Source organism: Podarcis bocagei (genome assembly GCF_964188305.1).
Source record: "Podarcis bocagei genome assembly, chromosome: 13".
In the NCBI taxonomy this organism is placed as follows: domain Eukaryota; kingdom Metazoa; phylum Chordata; class Lepidosauria; order Squamata; family Lacertidae; genus Podarcis; species Podarcis bocagei.
The window spans coordinates 55,397,940-55,408,035 of record NC_138138.1 but is presented as its reverse complement, the minus strand read 5'-3'; the positions used below and the strand labels follow the sequence as shown (position 1 = coordinate 55,408,035).

Below are 10,096 nucleotides of genomic sequence, written 5' to 3'. Positions count from 1 at the left end.
TAAGAGCTGTTTGACAGTGGAATTTGCTGCCAAGGAGTGTGGTGGAGTCTCCTCCTTTGGAGGTCTTTAAGCAGAGGCTTGACAACCATATGTCAGGAGTGCTCTGATGGTGTTTCCTGCTTGGCAGGGGGTTGGACTCGATGGCCCTTGTGGTCTCTTCCAACTCTTCTATGATTCTATGATTCAATCATTGCCATTTCAATAATTTCTCGGCTGCTTTCCTTTTATCGAAATAAAGGCACTGCCACAGGCGTCTGACCACAGCAGGCAGTCAAACAAAACACCAATCGCTAAAAAGGAACATCGCCAACAATCACTGCACCAAAGAGAAGTCGCTTTGAGTTCTTTTTGGAAGGGGAAAAAAACCCCAACTAAATAATTATGCAATCAATCAATCAATCAAAGGTTGCGAACTTCATTCGCTATTTTGGCCTGGAAACCGTCTCATTCTCATTCTCTCTCTGTACGCGCTCAGAGGCACTCTTGCCCACCCCACATTCGCTCCCATTTCAGAGAAACAGAGGTTCCGCGGCTAGGACGAAGCCTCCTCATAATAATAATAATAATAATAATAATAATAATAATAATAATAATAATAATAATAATAATAATAATAATTTTATTTATATCCCGCCCTCCCCATCCAAAGCCGGGCTCAGAGCAGCTAACAACAGTAAAATAATACAGCATTCTAAAATCAATTCATTCTAAAATCAGTTCAACGGATGGAGATTCCCAAATTGGAGGGCGAGCGAGGAGTTAAAAGCGGGGGGCGTGTCCGAGGCTGAGAGGGGCGTGTCTCCCACATGCCCCGCCCTCCCACCCTATATAAGCCCCGGCGCTGCGCTTTGCCCATGCCGTCTTGCCTGCAGCTTCTTCCCCGGTCAGCGGGCTCCCCCGAGGTCCTCTAGTCGGCGCGCCCCCATCGAAGGAGGAGATGTTCGCCGTTTTCCCCGCGGAAGCTCCGCTGCAGCAAGAGCCCGGAGGGGCCCCGATCCCTGCTGCTGCCCCTCGGGCGCTTCCTCCTCCTCCTCCTCCCCCCGAGGACCCCCTGGAGAAAGTCAAGCGCCCCATGAACGCTTTCATGGTGTGGTCGAGCGCGCAACGGCGCAAGATGGCACAGGAACACCCCAAGATGCACAACTCGGAGATCTCCAAGCGCCTGGGCGCCGCTTGGAAACTGCTCCCCGACGCCGAGAAGCGGCCCTTCGTCGACGAGGCCAAGCGCCTCCGGGCTCTGCACATGAAGGACTACCCCGATTACAAGTACCGGCCCCGGCGCAAGGGCGGATCCGGCGGCGGGCGCGCACGGGACAAGGGCGCACCGGCAGCAGCAGCCTCGCCAGGAACCTTTCCGTGCGCCCCGACGGCCGAGACGCGCGCCTGGAGCGCATACGCCGCCGCCGCCGCGCCAGGAGGGACCCCCGACGGCAGGGGCGCCTGCTACCCTTACGAGCTCGCCCAAGGAGGACCCGGAGGCGGAGGAGGAGGCGGCTACGGGGCCGGATCCCCGGCGCCCTACAGGTGAGCAAGAAGAGCAGCCCCGACGGCGCGCGGTGGGGATGGGTGGCTCGGGGATGGTGGTGGTGCGTAATGCTCGGAGGAGACCCCTCGGGACGCTTTGAGCGCAGGGAGGGACGCTTCGAGTTCGGTCCTGCTCGCGAGTAGACCCTCTGGAGGTTGGAAGGGGCGTACGACGTCCACTGGGTGGTAGGTGAGCTCTACTCCGGTGTAGAGGCGTGGAAACTGTAGACCTTGCGGAGCCGCGTCCGTAGGTTTCCGTGGGTTGGAGGGGAGCCCTACTCGGGAGGAGGCGCATTGGATTTTTACACCCTGGGAAGCAACGTCCGTTAACTTCAATGGGCTGTAGGTGTGTGCTTCTCGGAGTAGACGCTTTTTTAAAAAATACTTTTTATTAAAGCGGAGTAAACGCAAGGGAACTTTAGACCCCAGGTAGCAATGTCCTAGATTTCAGTGGGTTGTGGGTGAGCCCTGCACGTGAGTAGGAAACTCTTTAGATCTAGGGTAGAAACGTCCGTAGACTGCAGTGGGTTGGAGGTGAGCCCTACTCGAGAGTAGGCGCATTGAAGCTCTTGCACCTTGGGAGTTAGTGGTGTCCTTTAACGTCAATGGGTTGTATGCGCCATTAGTCCTACTTGGAGCAAGACTTCGTCTCATTTCAGCGAGAAGTTTGGGAAGCTCTCCTCGGAGTAAACCCATTGAAACAACGGCCTCGGGTGGTAGCGATGTCCAGTTTCAAGGGGCTGCGTGCAGTGCCGTCTCTACTCAAGAGTAGACTCGCGGAAGCACTTGGACTTCGGGTGGCAGCAACGCCAGTTCACTTCACTGGGTTGCATCAAGCAGTCGCTTCTGCTCAGAGTAGACCCAGTAAAAATAATGAAAATGGCTGTTACTTTCAGTGGGTCTACTCGGATCAAGGCTTGGTTTGATGCATCGCAATGATTCTGTTGAGGGCGACTAATACTGCAATAAATAATTTGGACTACATTTGGAGCTTCTCGTGGACAAAACCTTCCCTCTCTTCTAGCCTCCTTGCAGGCGATCCTGTGCGTGCTTACTCGCGAGTAAGCTCCGCAGTGTCCTTTCCAGCTTGGTGGGGGCTGCGATCCTGTGCGTGCTTCCCTGCGGAGGAAGCTGCAGGGAAGCGCAGCGGGAGGGTTTACTTTGGAGAAAAACCAGGCCTAAGCACTGTGCGCTTGGTGGATGGGGACCATTTCGGCTTCTCACGAAACGGACTTCCTGGATTTGCCTTCAGCTGAGCGTGCCAGACGAGCCTTCCTCTTGCTTTACAAAAGCACCGAAGAGAGGGAGGGGGGAAAAAAGAGAGAAAATCTCCCTGTTTGGTTTCCTATCCAGCCAGAAATCCCATCCCGTGTTCCGATTTGCAGGAATGTTTTAACGCGTGCAACAAACAACCTCCCTTTTATTTATTTAGTTGCATTTATATTTGGGTCTTCTCCCAGGTCCTAGGTCTGCGCTCTAACCACTATGCTCCACCACCGGCTCATAAATCAGGTTTTGTGTTTTTCCAAATTAAGCACCCCTTTTTGCATCACCAAAGAAATGTGAATTTTTTCTTTGAATTGCGTCTCTATCTGGAATGGGGAACAGGGGAACTGCTTGCTGCAGTTCCTCACTAGAGCTGTGCCTACACAGAGGCAGCTGCAATTGGCTGCTAAATTCCTGCGGTCCAGGATTCAGTTCTGGGATCTGTGCTGGGGGCAGATTTTCCGGAATTGGCTTAAGTGTCATCTATGGAGATAAGCTTTTCAGCTGCCGATTGAGTTACAAGAACAGGACACCTGGGTTCTCCGGAGAGGGGAGAGGAGGGAGGTGTCTTTCCGCACATCTGCTTCCAAATGTTGTTTCTAGGGCAAGGTAAAAACTTCTTTTTGTGGGGAGAAGGCAGGGATTTTTTGCAGAGAATCTAGGAGTCCCTACCCACCTTAAATGATAAAATTTAAACACTGCTTGATTGTGTTTGTTTAAAAAGGATACAGCCTCCGCAACCTGAAAGGGGAGATCAAGCCAGAAAAAAGAACTGTGATTCGAAACTTTAAACAAGTTGAAATAACAATAGACTACAAAAGATGGTTTAAAATTGGATCCGCCTTCTTTGCTGCCACCCGAGTTGAGAACCCAGATTGCCCAATGTCCCTTTACAGAAAATAAAATTCTGCCCCCTCTATTTTGGGGACCCAGGAGTCCTGCCTCCCCTCTGTTTTGGGGACCCAGGAGTCCTGCTCCCCTTTCGTTTGGGGGACCCAGGAGTCCTGCCCTCTCTCTGTCTGGGGGACCCAGGAGCCCTGCCCCCCTCTGTTTGGGGGACCCAGGAGTCCTGCCCCCCTCTGTTTCAGGGACCCAGGAGTCCTGCTCCCCTCTGTTTGGGGGACCCAGGAGTCCTGCCCTCTCTCTGTCTGGGGGACCCAGGAGTCCTTCTCTGTCTGGGGGACCCAGGAGTCCTGCTCCCCTCTGTTTCAGGGACCCAGGAGTCCTGCCCTCTCTCTGTCTGGGGGACCCAGGAGTCCTTCTCTGTCTGGGGGACCCAGGAGTCCTGCCCCCTCTGTTTGGGGGACCCAGGAGTTCTGCCTCCTCTATTTTGGGGACCCAGGAGTTCTGCCCTCTCTCTGTCTGGGGGACCCAGGAGTCCTGCTCCCGTTTTTGAGGGACCCAGGAGTCCTGTTCTCCCCTCTGTTTGGGGGACCCAGGAGTCCTGCCTCCCCTGTTTTTGAGGGACCCAGGAGTCGTGCCTTCCACCCCGGGGCTGCCCTCCTTCCTTCCTGGAGCCATCCCCAGCGCCCTGGCTTGCTGCCCCAGATCTGTCTCAGCGTCATGCCCCGGCAAAGCTGGGTGGGTGCTGGCCCTGGCAATCTGGGCGCGGCCCCCCACCCCCACCCGGGGGGTTGCCAGCTCCCTGGGTGCTCTGCAGGGTGCATCATCGCCCTGCCCTGCGCCAGACACGCAAAGGGGAGCCCTGCCCCTGAGGTCGTGACCGAGGGTGGCCTAACTCGCACTCGCACCCGAGCTTCTTGGCATGTGTGGGGGAGAGGGAGGGAGGGAGAAGGCATGGGAGAGGCAATCCTTGCGGGTGCGGAGGGAGAGAGGCAGGACTCCTGGGTCCCCCAAACAGAGAGAGCAGGACTTATGGGTCCCCTAAACAAAGGGAGAGCAGGACTCCTGGGTCCCTGAAACGGAGGAGAGCAGGACTCCTGGGTCCCTGAAACAGAGGGGAGCAGGACTCCTGGGTCCCTGAAACAGAGGGGAGCAGGACTCCTGGCTCCCTGAAACAGAGGGGAGCAGGACTCCTGGGTCCTCCAAACTGAGAGAGAGCAGGACTCCTGGGTCCCCTAAACAAAGGGAGAGCAGGACTCCTGGGTCCCTGAAACAGAGGGGAGCAGGACTCCTGGGTCCCTGAAACAGAGGGGAGCAGGACTCCTTGGTCCCTGAAACAGAAGAGAGCAGGACTCCTGGGTCCCCTAAACAAAGGGAGAGCAGGACTCCTGGGTCCCTGAAACAGAGGGGAGCAGGACTCCTGGGTCCCCCAAACAGAGGAGAGCAGGACTCCTGGGTCCCTGAAACAGAGGAGAGCAGGACTCCTGGGTCCCTGAAACAGAGGGGAGCAGGACTCCTGGGTTCCCCAAACTGAGAGAGCTGGACTCCTGGGTTCCTGAAACAGAGGGGAGCAGGACTCCTGGGTCCCCCAAACAGAGGAGAGCAGGACTCCTGGGTCCCTGAAACAGAGGGGAGCAGGACTCCTGGGTCCCCCAAACTGAGAGAGCTGGACTCCTGGGTCCCTGAAACAGAGGGGAGCAGGAATCCTGGGTCCCTGAAACAGAGGGGAGCAGGACTCCTGGGTCCCTGAAACAGAGGGGAGCAGGACTCCTGGGTCCCCTAAACAGAGGGAAAACAGGACTCCTGGGTCCCCCAAACAGACGGGAGAGGCAGGAGTCCTGGGTCCCTGAAACAGAGGGGAAAGCTTTGAGGATGGAGTGCGGTGGTCCGGATTCCGGAGACCCCTGGGCAGGCGGGCGGAGGATTCTGGGTGAGGAGGGGCTGGCAGGCAGGCCGGCAGGTCCGGACAGGTTTGGGGGCTCTCAGCCAAAACTGGAAGAACAGGCTGGCGAGGAATGCAGGCCCGCCCCACAGGCCCCGGGGGATTAGCTTTCTCTCTCTTCCCGCAGGTGGCGAAGGGCTGGGCCCCGGCAGGTGCTCTCCTGGGGCTATGGCCACCTCACAGCCTAGCCCACAACTTTGTGAGCGTTGGAAGGGGTCCCCCAAGGGTCATCCAGCCCAACCCCGGCGGTTGGCTGATTTAGGGCAGGCGAAAGAAAGTTAGGCGGTGGAACTCCCTGCCACCAGAGGCAGTGTGAGGTAGGACAGGCTGAGAGAGGCAGCGACAGTGAGCTGCAGGGCTGAGTGGAGGGATCTGAACCCGGGTCTTTACGAGGGCCTGTTCTGACATCCTGGCTCTTGTAATAATAATAATAGTAATAATAATTAGTGAATAAATAAATCCAATACTATATAGCTCTATGGCTATGGGGTGGTACACAAATTTAATTTAAAAAAAAAACACATCGTTGCCTTCCCACACAAACTGGAGAAGTTCCCTTCCAATTTCTTACAATATTAGAGATTTATTTCTTTTAAAAAAAATACTTTTCAGATATATACATTTCACTGATTCATTTGAACGTTTTAAAACTTCCTTCCCCCTCTTTCTGCGTTTCCTTAATTTCACTTTTCATATATTCTGCCATATCCAAATTAATTAGTGAAATTTGCTCATTTGGAGAAGAATATTGGAGATGTAACAAGAATTTGCTGTCTGGTGTGGCTTCAGGGCTCAGGTTATTTACGTATATTAACATTATTTCATTTGTTATAGCGGGTTTTTCCTCCCGGGAGCTCCGGCTGTGGTGCGAATGCTTCTCCCGGGTCACATCCAGTTGAGGTTCATGGCAGTGTGCGGAATTCGGACCCGGGTCCCTTCCCCTCCCCAAGTCGAAGCCCCCGGCGCTCTTAACCAGGCACAAGCAAACTCCGGCCCCCCAGATGTTTTGAGACTACAATTCCCATCATCCCTGACCACCGGTCCTGATAGCTAGGGATGATGGGAACTGTAGTTCCAAAACATCTGGAGTCTATGCCTGCCTTTAACCATTGCACCACACAGCCCGAGACCGTTTAATCGCCAGGGTTTCTAAGGCCCGTGCAATAAGAAAACCAGGCCTATATTAGATAGATAATCTAATATACGAGAAGGTGAAGGTCTGCAAGGGATTTTGGAGCCGTGTGATAAGGAAATCACTTTATAAGAAGGGATTAGTCTTTTAATAGACATCTGAAGGCAGCCCCTGTTTAGGGAAGCTTTCGATGTTTGATGCATTATTGTATTTTATTATTTGGTTGGAAGCCGCCCAGCCAGATGGGCGGGGAAGGGAAGCCCAGCCAGATGGGCGGGGTATAATAATAATTAATAATAATAAATTTATTATTATTATTAGATATGGAGTAAATACAAAGGAAAACGTACTTACCTTCGTTGTACGTTTATATTTTAAAGCAATAAAGATTTACTCAAAAAACCAGGCCTGCCAGGAGAGCCCCGGTAGACTATTCCTGAGAATGGAGGTTCTATTTCTGAATACCCATAGTATATATGGGGTGGGGGGACTGGCGTCTGGGGTTCCTTGGGTGGTGAGTTGGCCACTAGGGGCCTCTGGGGATGTTGCTCTCGTCTGCTGCTCCTCCTGTTAAAACAGGATCCTCGAGATTTATGGATTTTGAGACTGGTGAAAGCACAGACTGCGGAACTCCCTGCCACAGGAGGCAGCGGGGCCCACTAATAATCTCGATGGCTTTAAAAGAGGAGGAAGAGAGGTCTACTAGCTAGGATGGAGGCGGTAATACTCCTCTCCCAAAAACCACTTTTTTGGGTGCACTTTGTAAAAAAATATTTTATGTGTCAGGCTCCCCTGTTTCAGGGACCCAGGAGTCCTGTTCTCCTCTGTTTGGGGGACCCAGGAGTCCTGTTCTCCTCTGTTTGGGGGACCCAGGAGTCCTGTTCTCTGTTTGGGGGACCCAAGAGTCTTGCCTGCCCTCTGTTTGGGGGACCCAGGAGTCCTGCTGGTGTCAAGTACGTGTATGAATATTCTTTCATTTCAGAAGCGTGAGCTGGGCTGGAGAAGACTGGTCGGTGTTTGTGCCGGCTGCTGGGAATTGTAGGGCAAACTACAGTTCCCGAGTCTCTGTGGGGGAGTTTGTGCGCACCGGGCGCGCTTTAAATGTGTGGGTTGGGATGGATGACCTTTGGGGGTCCCCCCTTGCAACGGTGCGGTTTCGTGCCTGCGAGGTGATCCTAGCGGGCAGTGCTACAACTCCCGGCGCCCTCTCTCTCTTTGTTTCCGCAGCACCCTGACGTACGGCGCCCAGCCCTCCCCGATGGTGGCCACGATGATCAAACAAGAAGGCGGCTTGCAGCAGTTTCACCACTCCTTCGGCGATTTCCACGACGTGATGACGGCTTATTCCCTGCAGGCGTGCGACGCTGCGGAGGGGGCGCCCCAATACTGCATTTCCCAGCACCCCTACTTGGGGTTCAGCAACACGCCTCCCCTGACCCACCTTTAACTGGTTTGAAGGTGGCGGAGAAAGGACTGATTTAATTTGGTTTTTTTGGGGGGGGGTGTTGGTTCAGGGGCTGTTTTATTTTCCCAGCTTCGTGCAAAAGGGGGTAAACTTAATTTCACTTGTGCAGAAGTTTGTGCCTTGCGTATATTGAAGCGGGAAGATTTGTACAGGACATTTTTCTTTTCTTTTTTTACCTTAAGAAATGAAGGAGATGGGAAACTCTTAAGGGTGGGTGGGTCCCAATTCCTGCTAGCAGGGATTCCTCGTTTGGGTGGGTGGGAAGCCTAAAGGGGAGGGGGGTTATATTTTGCTAACTACTTTTTTTAAACAAGTTTTTATATTAAAAAAAAGGAATAAAAGCTGTTTGTGTGAAAGACCCCGGTTTGTGGGATGCGATGGGCAGGGGGGTGCTTGAGGGCTCTTGGCAAATTGTAGAGTTGGAAAAGGGACCTGCAAATATCATCTAGACCAACCCCAGACCCCGCAAGGCAGGAATTTCAGCCGGGACGCTATGGAGCAGCAAAATAGTGCGCCTCGGTTGCCTTGGACCACAACTTCCCGGGGAAGTTCACGGGTGGCCATGTGTCCAGGTTGCTGTGCTTTGTGCGTTGAAGCGGGTTGGGCTGGATGACCTTGTGGGGTCCCTTCCAACATGAAAATTCTGCAAAATGTGGCTGAGGAAGTCTGGATGTGCCTGGAAACCTGTAGCTGCAAAGGTGCAAGGATGGCTGGAAGTTTTAAGGGGGATAGAAGCACGGGGAACTGCCCATACAGAGTCAGACCATGGATATAATAATAATTATTTATACCCCGCCCATCTGGCTGGGCTTCCCCAGCCACTCTGGGCAGCTTTCAACAAAATATTAAAATACTGTAATGCAAGTCCAAGCCTCCTTCCTTTACTTCGGGGCTGAGGCTGCTAGCCTAATAATAATAATAATAATAATAATAATAATAATAATAATAATAATAATAATAATATAATATAATATAATTTATTATTTATACCCCACCCATCTGGCTGGGTTTCCCCAGCCACTCTGGGCGACTTCCAACGGAATATTAAAATACGAATAACCTATTAAACATTTAAAGCTTCCCTAAACAGGGCTGCCTTCAGATGTCTTCTAAAAGTCTGGTGGTAATTGTTCTCTTTGACATCTGGTGGGAGGGAGTTCCACAGGGCAGGCGCCACCACCGAGAAGGCCCTCTGCCTGGTTCCCTGTAACTTGGCTTCTCGCAGTGAGGGAACCACCAGAAGGCCCTCGGAGCTGGACCTCAGTGTCCAGGTAGAACGATGGGGGTGGAGATGCTCCTTCAGGGATACTGGGCCTTTGAGGCCGTTTAGAGCTTTCAAGGTCAGCACCAACCCTTTGAATTGTGCTCGGAAACGTCCTGGGAGCCAATGCAGATCTCTCAGAACCGGTGTTATGTGGTCCCAGTGACCAGTCTAGCTGCCGCATTCTGCATTAGTTGCAGTTTCCGGGTCACCTTCAAAGGTAGCCCCACGTAGAGCGCATTGCAGTAGTCCAAGCGGGAGATAACCAGAGCATGTGCCACTCTGGTGAGACAGTCCACGGACAGGGAGGGTCTCATCCTGCGTACCAGATGGAGCTGGGAGACAGCTGCCCTGGACACAGAACTGACCTGCGCCTCCCTGGACAACGGTGAGTCCAAAACGACTCCCAGGCTGCGCACCTGGTCCTTCAGGGGCACAGTTGCCTCATTCAGGACCAGGGAGTCCTCCACACCTGCCTGCTCCCTGTCCCCCCCAAAACAGGACTTCTGTATACTGGACCGAGCGAGATCACGGGCAGCAGTGGCTCGCCGGGGTTTCAGGAAGGGTATCTCCATTGGGACCTTCTGCAAGCCAAGCAGCTGTCCTGCTCCTACTGAGCTACGGCCGTTCCCTTGAAAACGAAGCAAGCAGCTAGTCCTCATG

General features: G+C 53.4%; 1 protein-coding gene across 1 annotated transcript; it reads left to right on the top strand.

Moving 5' to 3' along the window:
• Positions 1–867: 867 nt before the first annotated feature.
• On the top strand, positions 868–8,493 carry SOX15 (SRY-box transcription factor 15). The gene is made up of 2 exons (XM_081169150.1): positions 868–1,524; positions 7,935–8,493. Exons 1-2 carry the CDS (start codon positions 938–940, stop codon positions 8,152–8,154), a joined length of 807 nt encoding a protein of 268 aa, XP_081025276.1. The 5' UTR covers positions 868–937; the 3' UTR covers positions 8,155–8,493.
• The last annotated feature ends 1,603 nt before the right edge of the window (positions 8,494–10,096 follow it).

Excerpts from the sequence above, each read along its gene's own strand:
- SOX15 (XM_081169150.1), top strand. The coding sequence starts at position 938 with ATGTTCGCCGTTTTCCCCGCGGAAGCTCCGCTGCAGCAAGAGCCCGGA. Across the intron at positions 1,525-7,934 it reads GGATCCCCGGCGCCCTACAG|CACCCTGACGTACGGCGCCC; the intron begins GTGAGCAAGAAG and ends TTGTTTCCGCAG.